Source organism: Sapajus apella, unplaced genomic scaffold (genome assembly GCF_009761245.1).
Source record: "Sapajus apella isolate SASKATOON/1434 unplaced genomic scaffold, GSC_monkey_1.0 scaffold25, whole genome shotgun sequence".
NCBI classification, from domain to species: Eukaryota; Metazoa; Chordata; class Mammalia; order Primates; family Cebidae; genus Sapajus; species Sapajus apella.
The window spans coordinates 5777210-5802827 of NW_022436965.1; the positions used below are offsets into that span (position 1 = coordinate 5777210).

The window sequence follows — 25618 nt, forward strand, 5'->3', positions numbered from 1 at the left end:
TATTACAGCTTTCACTATTTGCACACCCATTTCAGAAACTTCTCTAGAGTTGAATTAATAGGGAGATTTTTACAGAACAATTTTATACTTTACTCTCTTACATATGGATATAAGATCAAGGACTAAAAATGTGCCCTTAAACAAAAGGTAACTTGTTTAAGGTCAAGCAGTGTTTTAGAATTAAAAATTAAAAAAAAAAAAATAAGGAGATCAGTCTAAAAGGCATTAAAATAGTTCAAAACATGTAGCAAGGGAGAGTCAACATAATATTTGTGCAAGAATATACTTCGAGAATAACACAGAAGCAAAGTATCACCAAAAAACAGGAGATGATTCAGAAGAAAAACTGAAGAAAAGTCACAGGCAAGTTGAATTTTTTTTTCATTTCCAGCAAACACTAACTGAGATTGTTTGGGAAGCAGAACTTTTAACATATAATGCCATCTTACTTGTTTTCCCTTAACTTCCTATTTTTGGAGAAACCTTGATGTCACCAGGTTTTATCACACATTGTAACTTTCTATACTTATTTACCACCATTAGCAACAAGTAATTCCTATACCACAAAATTCACTGAAATTTGTATCCAAAAAGTGCAAAAATTAAAGAACAATAATTTCCAATATTCTGACCATCATTCCCCAAGTTCTCTAGCTATAACCACATTCTGGTTAATCAACATGGTTTTAGAGCCACATTAATTCTGTAAGATACATATTCACTTCATGGATAGTATCTGAAAATGATTTATCCAAAATTTCTAAATCAGACTCATAACTCATCTCACTAGGATATGTAATGAAGTTATGTATCTTATAATCATGTGCCAAAATCAAATCACTTGAGATAAAAATGTACATTTGAGTGTAATTTACACGACAGTTTTCATAAACTTATTTCACTCAAATTTTCCTTAAATTTACAGTAATATTAAGATAATTCTAAAAACATAATCTGTGATATAGCTAGAGATATTTGCATGTGAAACAGTACTCTTCAAAGTAAATAAAAATTTTGCAAATCTAAATATTTAGTTTCATAATTCTAAACCAAAATAGTAAAAAGAAAAAGGAGAAATTTACCTTCTCAGTTCTTGTCTTCTTTTTGTATTACAGTACAGAGTAGCTGCATGATCTGATTTCTGAAACTTTTTTTAAAAAAAAGGTCTATCATTTAGGAAACATAAATCGTACACTGGTACATATTTTTTTCTACAGTTTATGATAGTGAATAGGCTGACACAATAATTTACTTAACACATCCAATAATCCCGTCAGACAGATAGTATCACCATCCCTGTTTCACAAAGCTCAAACAGAGCTAGGTATCCTTCTCAAAGTCACAGAGCAAGTCTGCAGCAGAGCAGTCATCTGAAACCAGTCCTGTCTGACTCTCTCTACGCTACCATCCTATCTCTCTATGTACTCTGAGGAAACAGGGCCAAGCACAAGAAAGATAAGAGAGACATAAAATATAATTCATGTCCTAAAGAGCTTAGAGCTTATTTTTTTACATATAAGAATAAAGACAAGAGAAGTAGAACATGTACAAATAACCTAGTATAAGGATATAACTGAGTGTCAAAACAGAAGAGTCAAAAAGTGCTAAAACAGTTCAAAATATCAACCACCGAAAGAGGAAAGGTACCTAGGAAAACAGGTGGACAAAATAATAATCATAAATAATAAAGCTTGAAAGATGGGTAAAAGAAGAAGGCATTCTAAGAAGCTGAGGATAACTGGTATAAATTCAGCAGAAAGAAAATAAACCAGCCTAGCTAAAGGCAGAGGGCCTCTTTCACGGAAGAAGGGGAAGAAAAAAAGAAAGAAAGAAAACTGGATAGTTAAGGTATGAACAAATTTAAGAAAGCCCTGAATGGGTAGTGAGTAGAGATTTTCAGCAGAGGAGAAATGGGATGAAACTAGTGTTTTAGGAAGGTTAATATTGCAAAAATAAATAGAAACAGCAGCTTAATTATATGAAAACAAGCAAGTAAATTCTTAAAAACACAATTTTGCACCCCCGGAACTTTCACTACCTTATCTCATATACCCACTATGTAGCTATCCTGGATATGTACATAACTGCAACTTGAATGTGGTAAGTACTTTTACCACTCGCCTACGGATTAGCTTAATGTGTTTCATCTGCTGTCACTGTTTCTAATTATTTGTATGATAGTGGAAATAACTCTGGACTTGGCTCTGTTGCTGTACACAGTTTTGTGGCCTTAGAAAAGTCAGTTAACCTTCTGGATTTCGATTTCTGAATCTGAAAATGCAAACAATGCATCTGCCTTGGCTACCTCAAAAGGAGACAAATATTAACTTTTGGGAGGCTGAGGCGGGTGGATCACTTGAGGTCAGGAGTTTGAGACCATCCTGGCCAACAAGGTAAAACCCCATCGCTACTAAAAATACAAAAATTAGCCTGGCCTGGTGGTGTGCGCCTGTAATCCCAGCTACTCAGCGGCCTGGGGCAGGAGAATCACTTGAACACGGGAGGTGAAGGGTGCAGTGAGCTGAGGCACAATCACTTGAACACTGGAGGTGGAGAGTGCACCACTGCACTCTAGCCTGGGCAACAGAGCAAGACTCTATCTCAAAAAAAAAAAAAAAAAAAAGACAAACATAAACATATATGTGAGAAGATTTAAAAACTGTCTAAATTTAGAGCTGTGTTGTCAAATTCCACATGGTAGGGCCTAACAGTACAAGAAATAAAAACTTGATAAATGGTTTGGTGTGTAAAAGAAACAACACAACAAACATTGACTTTCTACTGGCTATCAAAAAGTCATTGGAAGAATTTATATCACAAACCCTCTGTCAATTAAAACTTTAGTATAAATAACTTTTAGTGAGCTATAGTATCTAAACACTCACCAGTTTTCTCTTTTCTGATGAACCTGATCTTATAGAAGATGAACGAGCAGAATTTGCTGAGGTTTCTCTCTCTTTCTTGTCCTACAAATGCCATAAAGAAAATGAATTTTAAAAAGCACAGAACAAAGCACAGTATAAACAGAACTATTACATCACTAGTATTACGAATCAACATTTCCATTCAATAATGAACTTCGGTGGAGAATAATGTTTACAGATACACAAACTTTCGTAAAAGGAAGGAGATTCAACTAGAAATCAGAACTTCTAAATGCTCATAAAACAGAGATGAGAATAGATACAGGTGTCAGAGCAGGAAGCCAGCTGACAGCTCAGACAAGGTCGTTTGAGGTGGCATTGCCATGGTGAGATTCAGTCTCCTATAAAGCAAAACCACACATCCACTTATTTTTCAGTGGATTCTGAATTCAACAGACCTAGGACAAGTTTGTTTGAAGTACCTATCATGTACTAAAGACATTCTAGACAGTGGAGAGAGATGAATTAAAAAAATAAATAAATAACAGTTCCTGCCTTCACGAAGGTCAAAATCTAGCACAGGAATTTACAAATAAAAAAGTAATATATTTAGTATGTCAGATGATGCTACGGGGAAAAAAAAGCAGAGAAAGGAAACAGGAAGGGCTGAAAGTCAGGAGTGGGGAGATTTGCCATTTTAAACAGAGTTGTCAGATCCCACTTAAGAGTTGGCATCTGAATGGGGACCTAAATGAAGTGAAGACACAAACCATTAGAATATTGAGGGAAAGAGTTTTTCAACTCAAAGGAAATGCCAGTAAGGGCAAAGCCACAGAGGCAGAAGCATGCCTGGCTTGTTGGAACAGCAAAGAAGCCATGGAGTAAAGGGGACAATGTCAAGAAAGTGTCAGGGGGATGGGATAGGGAGAGTAAGTGGCATTGTCAACCACGGTAAGGATTTTGGCTTTTATATTGGATGAAGTGGAAAACCACTGGAAAGTGTTTAGCTGAGGAGTAACATGACTGGACTTATATTTTAATAGGACCACATTGGCTAGCGTGTTGAGAACAGACTATAAGGAAGCAAATGCAGAAGCAGGGAAGTCAATTTGAAAACTACTGTAACAATTTAGGATAACAAGGTGTTGGATCATGGGCCTAGCAGTAGAGGAGGCAGTCAGACTCTGAACACCAGTATACTTCATTTTATTGTGTCTTGCTTTATTGTACTTCATAGACAATTGAAATATTTACAAATTAAAGGTTTATGGCAAGTCTATTAGCACCATTTTTCCAACAGTATGTGCTCACTTCATGTCTCTGTGTCACACTTTGGTAATTCTCACAACATTTCAAATGTTGTCATTGTTTTTATATTGCTATGGGACCTGTGCTCAATGACCTTTAATGTTATTATTGTAGTTGCTTTGGGGCACCACAAACTGCCCATATGAGACAGCAAACTTCATTGATTCACCAGTCATTTGTTCCCCAGTCTCCTCAGGCCTCCCTATTCCCTGAGACACAAGAATCTTGAAATTAAGCTTATTAATAACCCAACAATGGCCTCTAAGTGTTCAAGTGAAAGGAAGAATTATAAGTCTCTCACTTTAAATCAAAAGCTAGAAAGGATTACGCTTACTGACGAAGGCATGTCAAAAGCCAACATAGCTTGAAAGCTACTCTTGTGCCAAACAATTACACAAGTTATGAAATCAAAAGAAAAATTAATGAAGGAAATTAAAAGCACTAGTCCAGTGAACACATAAATGGTAAGATAGCAAAACAGCCCCAGTACTGATATTGGGCAAGTTTTGAGTGGTTTGGATAGAAAATCAAACCGGCCACAGTGTTCCCTTTAGCTAAAGCCTAATCCAGAGCTAGGCCCTAACTCATTTCAATTCCATGAAAGCTGACAGATGTGAGGAAACCTCATAAGAAACGCTGGAAGCTAGTAGAGGTTGGTTTGTGAGGTTTAAGTAATGAAGCCATCTCTGTAACATAAAAGTTTAAGGTGAAACAGCAAGTGCTAATGTAGAAGCTACAGAAAATCCAGTTGAGATTATTGATGAAGATGGCTGCTACACTACACAACAGGTTTTCAACATAAACAAACAGTCTTAAAATGAAAAATGATGCCATCTAGGACTTTCACAGCTAGACAGAAGTCAATGCCTGGTTTCAAAGGACAAGCTGACTTTGGTTAGGGGCTAACGCAGTTAGTGACTTTCAGCTGAAGCCAATACTTAAAATTTACCATTCATGTGAGGTACCTTAAGAATGATGTTAAATCTGCTCTGCCTGTGCTCTAAGATACCTAAAATCCTAGGTACCTTAAGAATGATGTTAAATCTGCTCTGCCTGTGCTCTAGAAATGAAACAACAGAGCCTGGATGACAGCACATGTGTTTACAGCTTGATTTACTGAATATCTTAAGCTCACTGTTGAGACCTACTCAACAAAAAACAAAAACCTTCGTGAAAGTGTTTTGAGAAGGTGTAATCAGCTGTATCAAATACTGCTGATATGCCAAGTCAGATGAGGTCTTAGAAATGACCAATGGATTTAGCAAGATAGAAACCACTGCTATAGGAGTGATGGCAAGAAAAAGTCTGATAGAGTAGGTTTAAGAGGGAATGAGAGGTTAATTGCAAACAGTATAGGGGAGAAGAACTATATAAATTACACAGAGTACTGGATGGCCATGCTTCAGGGTTACCTTTCCAACTATCACTATACCTGTAAGGCCAAATTAGTAATCAGAAAGTTAATAAGTAGGCAAGGAACAAACACCAAAAAGTACACTATCTAGAACTTCATCCAGGTCATGAAAGTCTTATGAACTAATCTGCTACCATAGAAATCACTTTATTTTGTGAATATTCACCTTTGCCAGATTAGTCTGTCACCTTGAACATTAACACAGCATAAACACTGTCTAATTCTGATGATCAACTATCATTCTGCTCAGAGAGCATACACTAAAACTGATTACACGGTTTTTTGTTTGTTCTGCAGTCTGGCCTCCTGGAGATAATACCCAGCTCAATTAATTAGATGTCCTAAATTTTGTCTACCAAAGCAGTACTTCTTTTTTTCTTTTTTGAGACAGGACCTCACTCTGTCACCCAGGCTGGAGTGCAGTGATGAAACATAGCTCACTTCAGCCTTGATCTCCTTGGCTCAAGGATCCTCCCACCTCAATCCTCCTCCCGCTTCAGCTTCCTGAGTAGCACAGGTGCACACCATTATGCCTGGGTTTTTGGTTTTTTGATTTTTTTTTTTTTTGGTAGAGACAGGGTTTCACCATGCTGGTAGGCTGGTCATAAATTCCTGGTATCAAGTGATCCTCCTGTCTCAGCCTCCCAAAGTGCTGAGATTACAGGTCTGAGCCACTACACTCAGCCCCAAAATGCTTCTTAAGGTAGTATCTGAGAGAATAAAGATGTGGTAAGTATGTCTTCCCCACTATTAGCCTCACCCACATAGTGCTGGCCATTCTGATTGATGAGAATGCAATCCTAGCCAACGTTGAAGAAATAGAAAAAGGACAAAACATGGAAAATGGTTCAGTGGTGAGTTATTACTATTTAGGGGGCTTGGAATTGACACCAGGAATGCCTAGGCAAACAACTTACCTCTACTAAAATACTATCTAAGCCTCAGTTTCTTCATCTGTGTAATTGGAATAATAGTACCCACCTCATAGAGTTGTAAGGAATAAATAAAACAATGAAAATAAAAAACAGGAAAAGCAAATGACTTTTCCTGGATCAGCTGGGCAGAAAAGAAAATATTTACATAAATCATTATAATAGTAAGGTGTATTCTTTTCATTATTGTTAAAAAAAGAAAGGTATTGGCCAGACGCAGTGGTTCACGCCTGTAATTCCAGCACTTTGGGAGGCCAAGGTGTAGGGATCACAAGGTCAGGAGATCTAATCCATCCTGGCCAACATGGTGAAACCTTGTCTCTACTAAAAATACAAAAATTAGCTGGGTGTGGTGGTACATGCCTGTAATCCCAGCTACTTGGGAGGCTAAGGCATTAGAATTGCTTGAACTCAGGAAGCAGAGGTTGCAGTAAGCCAAGATCGTGCCACTGCACTCTAGTCTGGTGACAGAGCGAGATTCCATCTTAAAAAAGAAAGAAAGAAAGAAATGTATCTCTAGGTGAGTAAATCAAAATTATTACTTTTTCACCAAAATTGTGTGATGAGGTGGTGGTGTCTTTCCTCTGAGATGTCTCTCTTTTCCCACGGGATTGTTTGCTGGACATCCTGAAAAGCTAAAATAAACATTAAAAATGCATTATGTGTTTTTTGCAATAAAAAATAAAATAGAAATTCATCTTCTTTCAGTTATATAAAAATTGGAGTTTTACAAAATGATTACTATTTTTTAACCATTCCCAAGATGACAAGATTCTCTCACTGTTTCACTTTCTTTCACTTAACATTTTTCAAAATTACCTATTCCTCTCCTTCAGCTTTATCTATCACCTTTCCAGGAATGAGTCTCAGACCATGCCTTGATCCCTGACTTCTCACTTAAGCATCAGATCACCATTTTCAATTGCCTCCAGGACTGCTATATTCTGCACCACCTACACTTCAAAGCCAATTAGCCAGTCATAAGTTTCATTTTCCCGAAACATCTTCAGTCATTCATTTTTTTTTTTTGAGTCTTGGTGTCATTACACATAAAACAGATAACCTATCACAGAGGGTTTTTGAGGTACTCAAACAATGGATGTAAAATACATCTTGGGACCGGGCACGGTGGCTCACGCCTGTAATCCCAGCACATTGGGAGGCTGAAGCAGGCAGATCACCTGAGGTCAGAAGTCTGAGACCAGGCTGGCCAACATGATGAAATCTTATCTGTACTAAAAATACAAAATTAGCCAGGTGTGGTGGTGTATGCCTGTAATCCCAGCTACTCGGGAGGCTGAGGCAGGAGAATTACTTGAACCCGGGAGGCAGAGGTTGTAGTGAGCCGAGATCGTACCACTGCACTCCAGCCTGGGTGACAAGTGTAAAACTCTGTCTCAAACACACACACACACACACACACACACACACACACACATCTTGCATAGGTTGGTAAATACTAAGTTCTACATACATACTTGCTGGCAAGGTAGTCTTTCTACTAGACTCTGAGCTCCTTGAGTATGCTGTATTAAAAACTTAGAAGGTGCTCACGAATGCCTACTGAGTGAATAAATAAGCGAATTCTTCTTCCTTGGAATACTAACTCTTTCATTCTGAACCACTTCAAATTTGTTCATTGTAGTTCCTCTGTCCACTTCCCATCCCAGTCTCACTTTTCCAGCCCTGCTATGGACCAAGTCAATACTATTAATGGATGACAGTACTGTGGACTATCCCAGAAAAACATTTATGTTTATGTTTATTCCGACAAATGTTTTTATATCCATACTAGTGTGAAATTCCTATTGATTTTATGCAAATCAAAACATAAACTAAAGGAGAGACTTCCTGTGCTGGCCAGTTTCAAGATGGCTCCTGATGATTCCTGCCGCACGGTAATCACACACTTATGTACCACAATCAATAGGGCTGACCTGTGTAACCAATAAAATATTGCTACATGGTGGTATGTGGCTAAATCATATGAGACATCATGACTTCTGCCTTGTTCTGTCTTGGACTCCTCACTCTAGGGAAAGCCGGCCACCACGTCATGAGGACAAAAAACATTGAAAGGCTCACAAGGGAAGAACTATTGCCCTCTTGCCAACAACCAGGACCAACTAAACAGCCAGGCATGTAAGTGGGGTACTTTTGAAGCTGATGATACTGCACCCCTAAATCAAGTGACATGACAGCAGTCCTGGCACATATCTTCACTGCAACCTCATGAGACCCAAAGCCAGACCAACCCAGAAAGTCATTTCTGAGTTCCTGACCCACAGAAACTGTGGAGTAATAAATGTTTGTTGTTGTTTTAAGCTACTATGTTTTGGTAAAATTTATGCAGCAGCAACAGGTGAATGAGATTATTTCTTTAATATAATTCTTGAAACATTGAAGATTCCTTCTTTAGGATGTCTTACAAGCAGAGACCATGCTTAAAAACTCCTTTAAAAATTCCTACATAATCCACATACTAAAATCTAACCCTTTTTATCTTCTGGTTTCCAGCTGGTATTAAATAACATTAACATACTGAATCTAGCTTTCAGTTAACCATCTAGTCATTTAGAAATAAAAAATCATCATGAACGACAGAAAAAAAAAAGAGAAAACAATAATTATTGGATGATGCACAGATATAGTTAGCATTTCTATAAGTTAAAATCAGTGTTATCCCATTTTTAATTGACTGTTGAGCCATGAGTCAACTATACATCCAGGAATACTAGACAGAAGCCGTAAAGGACAGTCACTAAAAGGGATTTAGGACTATAACTCACAGCGGCTTCACAGGGATAATCTGTTTCCATTAAACTGGGGGAAGTTAAACACACACACACACATACATGCACACACACTCCTCCAGATATACTTCTTAACTACAGGGGGAGGAGTTAACTTCCAGTTAGAGCTTCAAAGTGCCAAATAATCATGCTATGTCTTCTCTGGGGTTCTGAGACAAGCAGAAAACAAATAGACTAAGAAGATAGGCATTTATCAACCTCATTAACTAAGAAAAGCTAACTGGAAGCGTTATTCTCGAGACTAAATTGCGCTTCCCTCTCTTTCCCTGCTGCCTAGACGTTCGGACCAAGCCCAAGCATGGCATCCAGAAAGCTCAAGTTTTTCTCCTGCCTGTCCCAGTGGATTTACCGGCGGTGGGGGTGGAGGGAGGGTGGAGAAAAGAACAAGAGAGGTTTGAAAGTCAGGAAGCCCCAACGAGTGAAGGGGAGGGAAGTGCGGGGAACAGGAGACTCACTAGCATATGCTTCGGGGATCTGAAACGCGTCAAAATCAAATGCCCCGAAGCTCTATCCACTCTGAGCTCTGGTTATTAAAAACCTAAAAACAATGCAAAATAGAGCAAAACAACTAATTTCTATCCACTGGCCACACTGCAGAACTGCTGATACTGGCAACATGAAGACTAGAGCAAAAATAAAAACAAAGGAAAAGAGCGTTCGGGTCACGCTGCAGGTGAGGGCGCGAAATGAAGAACAGACCCTAATTCCAAGTCAGCTGGATAAACAGGCAAGCTCGTCGGCTGCTAGTAAACCGCCGCGGCCCGCAAGCTCTTCACGAACCGACCAGACCCTAACACCGGGGAAGGGGCAGCCCCGGAGGCAGGCCGGGCCAGAACCACACCCTCCACAGAGCTGGCTCGTCCCCGGATCCGCCCCCAGAGTCGCCCCGCCCAGGTTCGAGTGACTGCGGAGTCCCCAGTCCAGTCAGCCGCCCGCCCTCCAGGATACTGGGGGCGGGGGACGAGAGGGAACCTGACCAGTAAAACGTTAACGCACCCCTCAGTTCCTACCTTACCAGCGCCGCGGCGGTAGCAACTCCGAAGGCCCAGGCCAAGGGAGACGACCCCCGCTCCACCCCGCCCCACCAACCCTATGCCCGCTGGGAAACGTAGTTCTGCGCCCGGATGCAGACTACCAACCGAACGCTCCGCAGCGTTGGCTTAAATTTGCCTTTACTTCCTCCAAGGCTTGAAACGCCGGCCCCGCCCCAGGCGGCGCAGTGCACCCTGGGTGCTGTAGTCTTGATTCGGTTCGGTGGTGGGCCGGTGAGACGGAGACGCACCGTGGAAACAGAACCCTCTTATCCAATTGGACGCCGTCCCCAGTACGCTTCTGCGCAGTTTGTGGTGGCGGCGTAACGCCTCGGGGAAAGGGGAGCGGACGGGGATCTGGAATCGCTGCCTCTGGCTTTCTGTTTTCTACTTACAGGAATTGGTCACTGGTTCTTCATCTTTTGTCTGTTGCACGCATCCCGCCCTCCCCACTTGCTTCCCCACTACGTGGATCCAGCCCTGTGGGCATTCACGTCAGTTCTCTGACCCCGCCGTGAGCCCCCCCCTCCGGGTCCCCGGGCGGGCCTGGCACAGAAGCGGTAACTATGGAGAATATGGCGGAGGAGGAGCTGCTGCCCCTGGAGAAGGAGGAGGTGGAGGTGGCCCACGTCCAGGTCCCGACCCCGGCCCCGGACTCGGCTGGGACCCCAGCTCCGGCCCCGGATTCGGCTCTGGACTCGGCTCCGACTCCGGCCTCGGCTCCAGCCCCAGCCCCTGCCCTGGCCCAGGCTCCGGCCCTGTCCCCGTCCCTAGCCTCTGCCCCCGAGGAGGCTAAAAGCAGTAAGTGCAGGAGGCCCAGATCTTTCTGCCGCAGAAGAGAGAAAAAGTGCGCCTTGCTGGGAAGTAGGGAAGGTCCTTCTTCACCGGGATGGTTTTTATGGGGGAAGGCAGGTTTAGGGAAACGGGGGGAGGGAAGAGGGGCCCGTGTAGCGGCTAAAGCAGGGGTACAGAATGGGAGACGACATCTGCATAAGCCTCGAGGATCTTACGGTGAAGGATATGCGGAGGGCAGGAATGCTGCAGATAGAAGGAAATAATGAGGTTAAGGGCTTTTTCGTAAAAGAGAATCTTTGTAAGGTACAAAAATAGGAAGTTACATATAATTTGGGAGTTTCCCTTAGCCCAGTTTGCCATGGTTAACTAAGTTATTTCAAATGTGACATAGTAACCGAGGCAACCTGTTTACGATAGTAGATCCTAAGCTGCCAACATTTGTAAACCATTACTGTCAACTAGCTTTGCTGCTTCGACATACACAAGGAGATGAGTTTTTCTCATTTCAGTATTTTTTCCCCCTAGCAGCTTGCTTCCAAAGAGTATTTGAGGCTGAGTAAGTAGTTTAGGAAAGAAACGACTAAATTTATGGATGCTTTTCCCCATACATAAATACCAATTGAGTTTTGTACTCCATTCCATCAGGAATAGACTGTTGAGAATTAATGGCCAATATTATTGTGCTTCTGAATGTGCCTGCATGTTTTCTAAGTGGTTTTTTGAGCCTTATAGGAATTTAAAAGATTGATGAGTAACACTTTTCTTAACGATCTTCTAACATTTTGAAATGTAAGGTCTAAGAAAGACTTAACGTAAGTTCTTTTAACAAGTTAGTTTGTGGTCATAAAGTGACCTTTATATGCTTTCTGAATTGTAACTTAAAATAATCTTTAATTCATTATTTTTTCCTACTTCTAGGCCAGTTTTGAGTTTAATATTTGTAAAACATTGGATAGTTATAGATAGGATTATTTTGCAGTTTTGAAACAATATACAAATTGTTACAGATTTCAGAGTAGGGCTAATCACAGGAAAGACAAAAGTTAGGATGCTTCAGATAAGCCCGTCCCCATAAGATCAGAGCTTGTAGGTGCAAAATAAGGCCAGTTGTTTCTTCAACTACAGTGGGTAGGTAGGGATGGGGAAGGCATGGGAAACTGAGGAGGTTGCACTCTGCTAAGTAAGTAGCCTCGTACCTCACTTCCAGGTTGTATTTGTTTATATTAGTCAGAAGTGGTTCAGCAGCTTTAGGAAATGTATGCTTTCTCCACCTCCCCACCATCAAAAATATATTAAATGTAGTTTTTAAAGACTTATTTATAAATTCCAAAATTTGCAAATATGTAATTTGAGGAATGTGTACTGTATGGGAAACCTGAAAATGCATTAATAGGACAAATAATGACTGAGAAGTCTGAAATGCATTAGAGCTAAAATATATATTAATCACATTTTAAAAATTATTTTTAGTTGGTCTAGTTAGTCCTTTGAAGTCAGTCATAACTAGGTAAGATGAAGATAGCCTATCTGAAATAGAATTGAAAATTGAGGAAAAAGTAACAGAAGAAGTTGAAAAAGACCTTCCTAGTATCTTGGAGACATCTGACTTAACAAGAGGTTTGCCTGTTGACTTCTGGATTAATAGTGTGTTACAAAAAGCAGATTGAGTATCTTGTATACAGATTGTCTGATATGTACTATCTTAAACCAGGAAGTGACTTCAGAGATGTTTATAGGTATATCATGAATTTTTAGACAGATCTTCAAGAATTTCTTCAGTAGTGGACCACAGGATTTTTAGTTTTCTAAGTTAACCAAGCTCCTTTCTCTTATTTTGTGATATTTAATAGTTAGAATAATTTCAATAGGCACGTCTTTATTGATTGCTATTTATCTTGTTTCACATACACAGATCTTTGAACTCTGTAAGCCAAAAGCCTTTATGGTTACAAATTAGATAGGTTAGTTTGTACACATGCATTCATTTTCAGAATATTACTGTCTGACCTAGCAAAAGATTTTTATGAAACATGAAAAAGTTTTAACTGTTTATAGAAATTATGTCTCATAACTCATTTGAACAGTATCAGATGTAAGAAATTAACCAATATTGTTTGTTGCTCCTTTAAAAATAAGGTAAATAACCAGGCACGAGCCTATACTCCCAGCTCCTAAGGAGGCTGAGGCAAGAGGATTGCTTGAGCCCAGCAGTTTGAGGCTGCAGTGAGCTATGATTGCGCCACTACATTCCATGGAGGCTGGGCGACAGAGCAAGAGCCCATCTCTAAATAATAAAAATATGAAAAATTACCTTTTAATAAATTTGAGCAGGAATGTCTGATAGTGCTGAATTAGATTTCAAAATTATTGACAGTGTGCTGCTACTGCATCCAAAAAGTCTAATGATTTTTGTTTTAATTCTTGTTTAACAAATATTAGTGCCTCCTATCTGCAAGTTACTGCATTAGGCCCTTAGCTATCAGAAAGATGAACAAAGCATAGGCCTTATCTTCCTGTTGCTTATTTGTGGGGGAGCGAACAGGGACACAAATTATACAAATGGGTAAACAAATGAACTGATAGTGAAGCTCAGAGAGGAGTAGGCAAGAAGGTGGTAATACCAAGAACTGAATTTTAAAGTCTCAAGATTTAAACTGTATAACCTAATAATATTAGCCCTGTTTATCCCACCATCTCCTGTCCCTTTGGGCTCTTTACCTATCAGTTTCTCCTAATCTTCTATATTCAGTCCCCACTTTGTAATTGTTCTTTTCCCTTGGAATGCACATATATTCAGTTCTCTCAATACTTAAAAAGAAAAAAAGCAAGTTACAGTCTCATTCATTTCCTTTTTTATACCATCAAACTTCTCCAAAAAAAATTAATTTTCTGTATTTCCTTTTCCCTTCCAATTTTGTTTCTAGTCCCAAACACCTCACTGAACCTGCTTTCTTAAAGGTCACCAGACTTGCTTTCTTGATCTCTATAACTGTTTATGATATTCAGTGTTGAACGCGTTGCTTTTATAGACTCTTCTCCCGTGGCCTCTCTATTACCTTGATTCCCCTTACCATTTATTTTTTGAATCTACCTTCCTGATTCCTTCTACTTAATTTTTCTTAGGAATATCTACATCTGTCATACCTCACTACCAGATTATAGCTGTCTATAATAATCAGCAGGTTCAACAGCATTAAGAATGTATCCCCTACCTGCCCCAATCAGAACATGTTAAACATATTTTAGACTTATTCATATATTTCCAAATTTACAAGCATTTAATCTGAAGAGTGTATAATGCTTGAGAAACCTGAAAATGCTTTAGTGGGACACATATGTAATGACTGAGAAATCTGAAATGCATTGGAATTAAAATATAAATCATATTTTTAAATTAATTTTACATAGTCTCGTTAGTTGTTTGAAATCAGTCATAACTAAGTAAGACTGGGTCTTGGCTTTTTCTCCTATTTTTCACACTTTTCTTAGGCTTTCTTACTTATTCTCATAGTTTTTCCTTACATGTATTACTTATGATTTGTATCTCCAGAATCCCTCCTAAGCTCTAAAAACAAATTGCCAGCTGCCTATTGTACTTTATTACTGGAATATTGTACCAGTACTACATCAAACACACTGTGTCAAAAACCAAATTTTCCATTCTCTTTTCCTCTCCTTTTCTGCCAAAGAGTTTCTTCTGTCGTGTTTGCCTCATGGTACCATTATTCTCAACCACATAAACTCAAAATCTTAGAATCATCTTTGATTTTATCCTTCACCATTGCTTCTCATATCCCGTTTCTGTTGCTTCTTTTTGTACCTTCTATTCTGTCCCTTCCCATTACTAATTTTCTCTGTTACTGATCTTTGGTATTACTGCCAGAGATAACCTGAAACTCATTTAAATCATATAATTCACTTCCTCAAAAACCTGAAGAGACCATTACCTGAAGAATAAAGTCCAGACTAACTTGCATAGAATTTATGCTTTCCATGATCTGTGCTACATCTTTGGCTGCACATATTTCTACTCACTCTGTCCCCCCAAATACTACATTCCACCAAGGGCGGGGTGGCATGGTTGTATGTTTTATACAACATACATTTGTTCATGAGGTTACTTCAGTTTATGAAGCCAGTTAGCAAATCTCTACTTACTGAAATTCTGTTCATACCTCAAGTCTCAGTCGAATGGCACTTTAATAAAAACATTCTCAGAGTTACTTATTACAATTAATTACTCCTCCTTCTGTTAGCCTACATTATGTTACCTTACGTCTAGTGTTCATCCTATCTCATATGATAGTTAGAAGGTAACATATTACCTTCTCCCGCCTTATTGAAAGTTCTTTGAAGATAGAAAACATGGCTATGTTTCCTTCTTCAGTATTTTGTATAGGATAGAAATATTTTTCATAGAATCATTTTGACTAATTAGATACAATTTTAAAACTATGAATTTATACAATGGGGTTTCCCCCCAGCTTTTCATTTTAGAGCACACTTGTTACTTTATAAACTGAGTTGTAGTAGTATTCCCCATCTAGGTCCATAGCACTGTATTACAGGAAATAAACTTCTATACGATGTGATCAATAAAAATGGAACTTAAAGTGTAATCTCAAATTTTTTTTTCAGAGAGACACATCTCAATTCAAAGGCAGCTTGCGGATCTAGAGAAGTTAGCTTTTGTAACTGAAGGAGATTTCGACTCTGCCAGTTCACTGAACTCAGATAATCTTGATGCAGGTATTTCATGTTTGGGGTTTTGTTTTGTTTTTTTCTTAATTTCTAATAATTTGTGATCTTTGCATTCACGAAAATAGTTTGGTAAGAGTAGACTTTTTTATTCTAATTGAACTAGAACAGTAGTAAAATAAAGTTTTTTATTCAGGAAATTGGCAACTGTTATGTGCAAAGTTGCGATGGAAATAAGTTATTTTACAGTTCCTCAAGAAAATTACAATTTCACGGATGTCTAAGGGCCGTGTATTCGGCAAGTTAGGAATTCCATTTGACTACAAGTAACAGAGGTCCCAAAAAACATTGTCTGAAGAGGTTAATATTCTGTTGTGTAAATGCAGTTCCAAGATAGGCAATTTAGGGCTGGTACGAGTGTTCCAAGTTATCAGTGTCCCACACTCCTCTCTTTCTGCTCTACTCTCCTTATTGCTTGTTTTGCATCCTCAGGATCACTGACTGCATGATTTTTTGAAGTAGGCAGTGTAAAAATAAAAATTGTACCTATGCTGTATCGTACTATATGTGAAAGATATTTGTTGGGTTAAAAATTAATATGAGCTGACAGGTGTGTAGGTATAAGAAAAGAAAAAAGAAAAAAATTACTAAATGAGTTATTGATCCTTGCTGTATATTTTATTGCTTTAAACCTAAATTTGAGATTTAATTCTTCCACCTATACTATCAAATTTTTTATTTGAGATACATTATATTTGTAATTAAATAAGGCATTTTGATGATACGTAATCTTTTAAGAATATGTTAATAAAGAAGGAAGAACTTGAAAATTCAGTGATGGATAGGGTGGTTCTAACTATGCCCCAGTCTCAGAACAGCAGTTATATAGGATCCCATCTATTCCTTCCACTTCCTTCTTCCATTTTCCTAACTCCACATGGTAACTTTTTTTGTTGCTGCCAATTTAGTAGCGGAATATCACAGCAGATACTTTGGCTGTTTGTCCAGCCCCTGTCCTTTTGGGAGTGTAACTGTTGTCCTTTTCAGCTTTCCAAAATACAGAGTGATGCTCTCAGTGGCAGAAATTTTGGCTGGAAGGATATCATACAGTTTATCACTTCTTCAACCTCTTTGTTCCTAATAACAACAAATGCATCAGCTATCCACAGAGAGGAACATTTTCGGGTGAAGAAACAATCGCAACTACTATTGTTAACTACCTCCTGGGTCATGAATAATGACTTCTCCCTAAAGTTAAGAAAGACTTTAAGAAGTCGAAGGGGGAGTCCCCATTAACCTCTTTGTAGCTGAATCTAGACATTAGTATATTCTGTGCTTTATTGAATCTTTTTTCTTTTCAAGGCAACAGACAGCCTTGTCCACTGTGCCCTAAGGAAAAATTCAGAGCTTGTAATAGCCATAAGCTTCGTCGTCACCTCCAGAATTTACACTGGAAAGTCTCAGTTGAATTTGAAGGTTAGTATTTTTGTGCTTGCAAAGAAGAAATGTACATGCAATTCAACATTTTTTTTTTTTTTTTTTACCAGTTTTGGCATTTTATCATGAATATAATCAAATATTTTCAGTTTAAAATGTGAAGGATTTAATGCCCTCATTTCTAATGTATGTACTAAAACACCGTATAGCTTTATAGGCAGTAGAGATCTATGTGACACAGTTTAGTTCAGCAAACATTTATTATGCATCTGTTCTATACTGGGTACTCTGGCCCTGGGAGTCCATGTTGCTTATTGAACAATGTCTTAATAAGTTTTAGTTTTTCTTTTCTTTTACACACATTTTTGAAGGTGTAGTAAATGTAGTAAAACAAGGAAATAAAATAATTTGTATGAATATTGGAAAATAGAAGATAATATCCCTTTTTCTGCTGATAGCTTAAATAAACTACTAAAGTTAAGAAAATTCAGAATGGTGATGGGATACAAGATAATTCAGAAATCTTAGCCTTTTTCTGCTTCAGAGAAATGGAAACAGAAACAAATATACCAATTACAATTCTGATGAAAATGACACAGTTTGAGGGAATAAGTTCAACAAGAGGACTCACCATGAAAAGAATAAAATTGAAGGACAGGCCGGGCGCGGTGGCTCACGCCTGTAATCCCAGCCCTTTGGGAGGCCGAGGCGGGTGGATCACGAGGTCAAGAGATCGAGACCATCCTGGTCAACATGGTGAAACCCCGTCTCTGCTAAAAATACAAAACATTAGCTGGGCATGGTGGTGCGTGCCTGTAATCCCAGCTACTCAGGAGGCTGAGGCAGGAGAATTGCCTGAACCCAGGAGGCGGAGGTTGCGGTGAGCCGAGATCGTGCCATTGCACTCCAGCCTGGGTAACAAGAGTGAAACTCTGTCTCAAAAAAAAAAAAAAAAAAAAAAAGAAGGACAGAAAACAAGAACTTTTCAAGTTAAAGGGCTTCTCTAAGTTCTGAGATAGTGAATTATGTGAATTATTATAGCATTTTTGGGAAAATATCTGACAACATCTTTTAAAATTAAAAATACACATGTCCATCCACTGGGGAGTTCCTCTCCTAGGAGTGCCTTAGAAGTAAAAGAATTGGGGTTGGACACAGTGGCTCATACCTGTAATCTTCCTACCTCAGCCTCTCAAAGTGCTGAGATTACAGGCTCATACCTTTAATCTCAACACTTTGAGAGGCTGAGGCAGGAAGATCACTTGAAGCCATGAGTTCAAGACCAGCCTGAACAACATAGTAAGACCCTGTCTCTATAAAAAGTGAAAAAATTAGCCAGACGAGGTGGACTGTTCCTGCAGTCCCAACTACTGGAGAGGCTCAGGTGGTATGATTGCTTGAGTCCAGAAGCGTGAGGCTGCAGTGCCATACTTGTGCCACTGTACTCTAGCCTGGGCAACAGAGTAAGACTCTGTCTCTTAAAAAAAAAAAACCAGTAGGCAAGGATAAATGTACTAGGATATTCATTGCAATATTTACTTAGTAACAAAAACTTGTAATTAAAAGAGATGGTTGAATAAATTGTGGTACATATATACCATGAAATATTACGTAGCCATTGAAATGAGTATATTAGATATATACCAGCTAACTTAGAAGTATTTCCATGGTCAACAACTGATGAAAACAGCAATATATAGGGAAGATTTTATATTCCATTTGGATAAACAAAAAGTCCCACCCTCAAAAGAAACCTAAGTGTCAGTCTTAAACATATGTACATTTATATTTGTATAAGATTATGTGAACACAGAAATTGTAAAATATGGTTGGAGTTTCAACCAACCTTGATAAAGCAGTTAGTGAGAGACACCCATAAAAGAAATCGGAATTACGCAGCAACTAAAGATTATCACTAGTTATTTACGGAAAGGGGAATTAGATACTAATTTAGGGGCTGTATAATAATGTCTGATAAACCATACTGACTTCTTATGAAAAAAAAGTCTCATTTCAATTAAAAGGATATCTTTCATATTTTTTTCTTAGGTCATTGTTTAGCCTTTAGGTTTGGTTTCCCTCCTCCAAGTTACTCTCTTTTCTTAAATATTTTCTTGTGATATTTCTTTACTTACTCATGGATGTGGTTCTCTCATGTACATTAGGCTGTTGGGTTTTTTCACATGCTATTGATCTGGTAAATGATGAAGATAAGATAGTTTTCGTCTCGGTGAGCAGGTTTCAAGTAATTGACTAATATGCTGAAGTTAGAAGCAACAAGATCTGCTGAAGGAATGGATGAGAGAAAGAGCCAGGAATGCCTGGGTATGGGACTTGAGCAAGTAGACAAATGGAGTTGGCCTTTACTGAGCTGGAGAAGAGTGCATTACGACCAGGTGTGGGAAAGAAGGCCAGAACCAGAAATTTGGGCATTTAAAGAGTGAGATGCATTTAAGTGGAGATGTCAAGTATCCCATAGGTTATATGAATATGGAGTTCAGGGAGAATGTGGGGCTCAAGATACGCATTTGGGAGTTGTCAGAAGACAGATGGTATTTAAAGCCATAAGATGAGATAAGTAACTAAAAGAGTACATATTGATGGAAAAAAGAAGTCATCCAGTACTAAATCTTGGAGCACTTCAGCATATACAAGTAAGAAATGATCGGATCTAAGGTATAAGAAAAGCGGAGTTAGAGATGACTTACAGGCTTTGAGTTAAGAGCAACTGTAAGGCATTATCATTCAAAAAAGTAAAGAGACCTGATGTAAGATAAATTGTCAGTTTAGTCTTGACAAGTAGGTTTTGAGAGGCTGACTGGATAATCAGTTACATATCCTTAATAGGTAATTGGAAATAGAGATCTGGCTTTTAGGAGTGAATTAGTAGCTAGAGCTATAATTTTGGATTCCTTTCCACTGGAGAGATAATTGGAATCATGAAAGGTGCTTAAATTGCCAAGAAAATGAGAAAAAAAGTCACTTAGCCATCCAAGCCTATGGAATATCTACATTTTAGGGCATGAGAGAAGGAAGAGGATCTGTAAAGAAGAAAAAGGGTGGGAAGAGAACCAAGATAGTACCATATCATAGGTGAAAAAGGGTCTGTATAATGGCAAATACATTAATAGCATGAAGCAAAGATGAAGCCTAAGTAAAAGTTAAGGTGGCAGAGAATACATGATAAAGCTGAGTCCCAAAGACACTAAATGACTAATGCAAGATAAAACAGATAGTCATGGCTGAACCAGAGTTCAAACCTAGATCCTTCTATATTTGTGTATATAGACACATATACATATATATGTATGCATACATATATATCTCATGTATAACAGTTGTGTAAACCAAAGCAATCTCATTTGAGTAATTATGACATTACAAATATATGAGTAATTCCAATTCTTATAAAACTTGCTTATAATTTTTGATAATTGAATATTTAATGAACAGTGATATGATAACCAGCCTTTCTTGATTCTAGGTTACAGGATGTGCATCTGTCACTTACCTTGTCGACCAGTGAAACCCAACATTATTGGAGAACAGGTAAACAGATATTAGATTGTTTCTTTTTAAATTTAGTCAGTTTTAAAGAAAGTATAATTTTTACTCACTGTGTAAGTAAAATGTGTATGTTCAGCAATGCAGTTTATTTTAAAATTCTGTAGCAGTCCATTTAGACTATCATAATAGGAAAACTATGAAATGGATGAAAAAAATTGCTATATTGAAGTTGTCACTTTATAGATTTTAGTTTCAGTCAGATAAATTGCTCCTTTGTGTTCAAAATGAAAATTAACTCATTTACTGATTTTGGAATGGAAAATTTAGAGAGTAGTTTTTTTCTCTTAAAATTTTGGTCATGGAATAGAACCTTCCATTTCTGTAGTTGAGTAAATATCTTAGTATGTTTTAATTTCATTCATCTTCCCCATGACCTTCCTTTTAAGTTCAATCTTTTAGAATCAAGAAACTTTCTGAAATCTTAGTAACTTTTTAAAAAAATACGTGTGTTTATTTTTAGGGTCGATTTGACCTAAGTGGAATACAAACTGTAAAATTTTTTTGTGACACTACCATGAATGCATATTAGTTAATGGGTTCTCATTATTAAATTTTTTTTTTGAGTCACTAAAGCAGTATAGTGTTAAGGGAAAAAAAAAAAAGTGTTCTGTAAGTAGTAGTAAAAACAGTGCCTTGTTCATCAACCCCGTCCAAGATATTTTGAATATGATAATCACAGTACCACAAGGAACCTTAGGGTAATGTGCCTGACTATTTTCTATTTGCTGTAAGGTCCCAAGTGAGAAGGAGGTAGCAGCACTAAGAGTAAAAGGCATCGAAACTAGGAAAGAGCCATCGGAGCCATCTTTTTGTTCTCAGCTAAATGAAAAATTATGAAGTGAGAAGTTCTTTACTTGGAAAACTATACTTCTAATTATGTCTCTAACATTTAGCAGGGTGTTGGAGCTGGCTCAAATTTTCAGAAATCTTTCAAGCTGGTTGTTTGGTATGGCCACCATCAAAAATCATATAAACCTAAAAATGAATGAGTTATATTAAAAAACAAAGTTAACAAATGTTCGCCTCATATCATTGCTCTGCTGTATTTTAATATTATCTGTGCACTTACAGTTATTTACATCTATTATGTTTGCTGGGTGGCAATGCTCTGTCATGGTATAATACTGCACATCTCTTCCTAAATCCGCATTCAGTCACATTACATTGGTAGCTTAAAATCTATGGCAGTTGTAACTTGAAATTGGCTATGGCAGAAATCTGCAGATACTACAAATCAGGGCTTTATTTTCCTGGAGAGCCAGTTATTAAACATTTACCAGGATACCACTCCTAACATTACACCATTTATACATGCAGCTCATAGAAAAAACAATTATTTTCTGATTGGAATGAATGAGAAACACTAGGAAATTAAACTTCTGGCCTATTGTAAAGTAAGATTTAAAAGCATATATAAATACAAGTAAGGAAGTTAAGATCCTTTCAAAGTCACAAGGCAAAATTAAAATTATCTTCTATACCATTAAATCCAGTACACACTAATATCCTTAAATTTGCAAACTTATACTTCTGCTTTATTGTCTTAGTAATTTATTTAAACTAAATACTCTGTTTGATAGATATCCAGTAAAATGGGAACCCATTATCATTGTATCATTTGTTCAGCAACAATCACCAGAAGGACTGATATGCTAGGACATGTTAGGCGCCATATGAATAAAGGAGAGACTAAATCCAGTTATATTGCAGGTAAGTGAGCAATCTCATTAACATATTAATATGTAAATCCTTAAATAATGGTCCAGTTATTCTTTTCAGACATCAGGCAGACAAAATAATGCTGATTTAACCAAATAATTTAGTTGACTAGTACATTACTTCAGGTTTTGGTTTCTTCCTGTAAGGTCTCCAAAAACATTTTAACATTCTCAACATATATATTTAATAAATGGTGTAGAAAAAAGTAAGTGACATTCAAGTGAATATTGGTATTTTAAGGAAAGATTATAGAATTGTATTCCCAGTGACAGCTTTTACAACCATAACTGTCATGTATATATTGTTGGAAAACACTGGAAGAAAGATATAGTGAAATAAAGACTGTTAACTCTTAGTGATGTGAAATCATTAATAGCTTGTTACTACTTAGAGATCCCTTCTCAAGAATTAAGCACTAATGTCCTAAAGTATGTATTATATGTAATGAATAGCGTCTCTCCTCCATGTCTAGAATGGCACTATGTACCATTCCTTTAAGAATTAAAAAAAAAAAAAGTCACTAAACTATTTTTCTCTAAAGCTTAATTTTCTCACAGAACCTAGATTGAGAAAAGCTGATATTGTGAGATATGTGACATGCCTCTTCAGTGGCTAGAAAAGGATATGTAACACAATGCTAGGGAAAGTTACTAATTTGGCATTTTAGAAAGAAAGATATGGTTGCCATTTAGTTACCATTCTGAATGTAATGTTACCAAGAAATCTAAACATAAAGGATTCTCGATTTTCCCACACATGCCATATCTCATTTCTTAAATATTTAAAGTATATGCACATATATACACATCAATATTTCATAAGTTTATAGCTAAATAATTCTAACATATTAAATGTAAAATCATTTTTTCATTATTTTGTAGCCATTTCAATGTAATTTGTGACTTAAAATCATAATTATGAGAAACTATTCTGAAGTCTACCATGTTCAGGAAATACAGTGATTCTTAGTAAGCCATGCTAGCTAATGGAATGCAGCCATATGGAGATACTCATTTTCCAACAATTATAGTAAAATATACTTAGCAAACAATGTAGTGTTTGACAAACCACAAAAATATTTTAGGACTTTGTACTGTCCTAGGGTGACTGTTCTTACGTATTATAATGCAGACGTATTGATGTGCTAGACAGTCAAGATAGTAAATTAACTTTCTTTCATTGATCAGATATTTAACTGAGTGTTACTCTTTTGCAGAGAGTGCTGAATAAATCAGTTCTTTGGTTGGGGTTTTTTTACATCTGCCCAATCATTTGTGTTAATACAACATAATATAAAGTTATTTTTCAAAATATATATTGTTTTAGATGTTTATAATTATTTTGTGTTTCCCTGGAAATCTTTTCTTTTTTCCATCTTAGCTTCCACTGTTAAACAACCTAATGAAATTTTGAAAGAGGCAGACACGGATGTACAAGTTTGTCCCAACTATTCTATACCTCAGAAAACAGATTCCTATTTTAATCCCAAAATGAAACTAAATCGGTAAGATAAATTGAAAATAGGGTTATGGGATGTTTCAAATTAGTGTAAATGTACCGTCTCGTAACCTTTATGTTCTAATATATTAAAATTTAGAACTAGATGCAGAATAAAAATCATCTATTTTAACATTTTTCTCAGAAGGATTGTTTCTTTTTTTCTACGAAGCCAATGTCTTTATCAGAGAGTAAAATAGGCCTAACTTTATATAATTACTGAAAAAGCTGGTGCTTCTGTGAGCAAGTTTTGTTTATAAATAAATAAATATTTGTTAATAGAATCCAACTGGATTCATAGTTTAATTTCACATACTTTTAGTTCTTACAGTATTAAATTGGGAATATGTTTTTAGGTCTCCTTTTTAAATAGTTTGTACAGTAACTAGGAACCTCAATTCACTATTCTTAAACAAAATCTGTGATCATGAAGCCATGGTAAAGTAAAATTATTTCAGATTATGATTTCCTTGTAGGCAGCTAATATTCTGTACATTGGCTGCTTTGACTGAAGAACGAAAACCTTTGGAATGTCTAGATGCTTTTGGAGCCACTGGTAAGTGAGGACACTTTTTTGGAATCCCATTTTATTTATTTGACTTTAACAGTATCTTTTCTTAGAAAATGTATATGGGAAGTGATGTAAAAAAAGATCCAAGGCAAAATTTTTAATTTTTTACTGTGAAAAATTTTAAGTATATATTAAAGACCATAGTATATACTTAAAAGTATCTATTATCTTTTATAATATATACTTGTGAGTCCTGTATATCCATCGTTGCTTACTTCAAAAATGAGTGGTTCATTCTCAGTCGTTTTATCATTGTCTTCATACCTCATATCCTAATCTTTTGATACCTATTAATCTGAAACAAATAACAGATATATCATTCATCTGTAAGTATTTTAGTTGGATCTCTAACAGGTAAAGATTTTTTTAAATAAAACCACTCAACTATCATCATACTTTAAAAAATTAGGAATAATTTTTAATATCAATTGTTTAGATATGCCCAATTATCTCATATGTTTTAAAAATCAAATCAGAATGCAGACAAAAACTGTATTTCAATTGTTTGATATGTCTAAGCCTCTTTTAAATCTGTGGTTCCTTCTATCATTTTCTCTGTATGTGGTAATTATTTCTTGAGCTAACAGGTCTTTTGACCTATAGAGTTTCCTGCAGTCTAGATTTTTGCTGATTGTATTGTTATGGCTTATATAACATGTTCTCCTCTTGCCTGTATTTTTGTAAATTGATCATTTGATTGGATTCAAATACAATTTTTTTTGGTTTTTTGGCAATAATACTTGTTTGCTGCAATCAGGCTGCACCTGATGTATGGTTGTGTCTCTTCTTTGTGTTGTGATGATCATTGACTAGCCTTTAGACAGTAGAATAAAGTGAAATTTTAAACATTCAGAATATTTTCCCCAAAAGACTTAACGGTAGAGAAAAGATAATAGAAACAGTAGAACATTTCTAAAAAGCCATTGTACCCAATCCAAGTCTTTCTTCTTAAATATTATAGGAGTACACTGT

At 37.0% G+C, this 25618-nt stretch overlaps 2 protein-coding genes across 12 annotated transcripts in view; one reads left to right on the plus strand and one right to left on the minus strand.

Annotated features, from left to right (window-relative positions):
• The window catches only part of SWT1 (SWT1 RNA endoribonuclease homolog), an 88236-nt gene extending 77746 nt beyond the window's left edge, over positions 1-10490 (minus strand). For 3 of the 10 annotated variants that reach the window (XM_032291152.1, XM_032291153.1, XM_032291145.1), the window contains exons 1-4: positions 10342-10489; positions 7061-7153; positions 2886-2966; positions 1083-1147 (exon numbers count right to left, since the gene is read on the minus strand). In XM_032291152.1, the coding sequence (XP_032147043.1) occupies positions 1083-1147; positions 2886-2966; positions 7061-7144 (230 nt within the window). In that variant the 5' untranslated portion in view covers positions 7145-7153; positions 10342-10489. Of the gene's footprint in view, positions 1-1082; positions 1148-2885; positions 2967-7060; positions 7154-10030; positions 10211-10341 lie in introns of those variants that run through there. The other 7 variants (XR_004272733.1, XM_032291150.1, XM_032291147.1 and 4 more) reach the window with 7 other exon arrangements.
• A 132-nt stretch (positions 10491-10622) lies between these two features.
• TRMT1L (tRNA methyltransferase 1 like) overlaps positions 10623-25618 on the plus strand; it is a 39130-nt gene continuing 24134 nt past the window's right edge. Inside the window, exons 1-7 of one of the 2 annotated variants that reach the window (XM_032291157.1) lie at positions 10623-10655; positions 15796-15906; positions 17218-17331; positions 20777-20841; positions 22440-22569; positions 23959-24082; positions 24552-24631. In XM_032291157.1, coding sequence (XP_032147048.1) covers positions 20785-20841; positions 22440-22569; positions 23959-24082; positions 24552-24631 — 391 coding nt within the window. In that variant the 5' untranslated portion in view covers positions 10623-10655; positions 15796-15906; positions 17218-17331; positions 20777-20784. Of the gene's footprint in view, positions 11164-15795; positions 15907-17217; positions 17332-20776; positions 20842-22439; positions 22570-23958; positions 24083-24551; positions 24632-25618 lie in introns of both variants that reach the window. The other variant, XM_032291155.1, reaches the window with a different exon arrangement.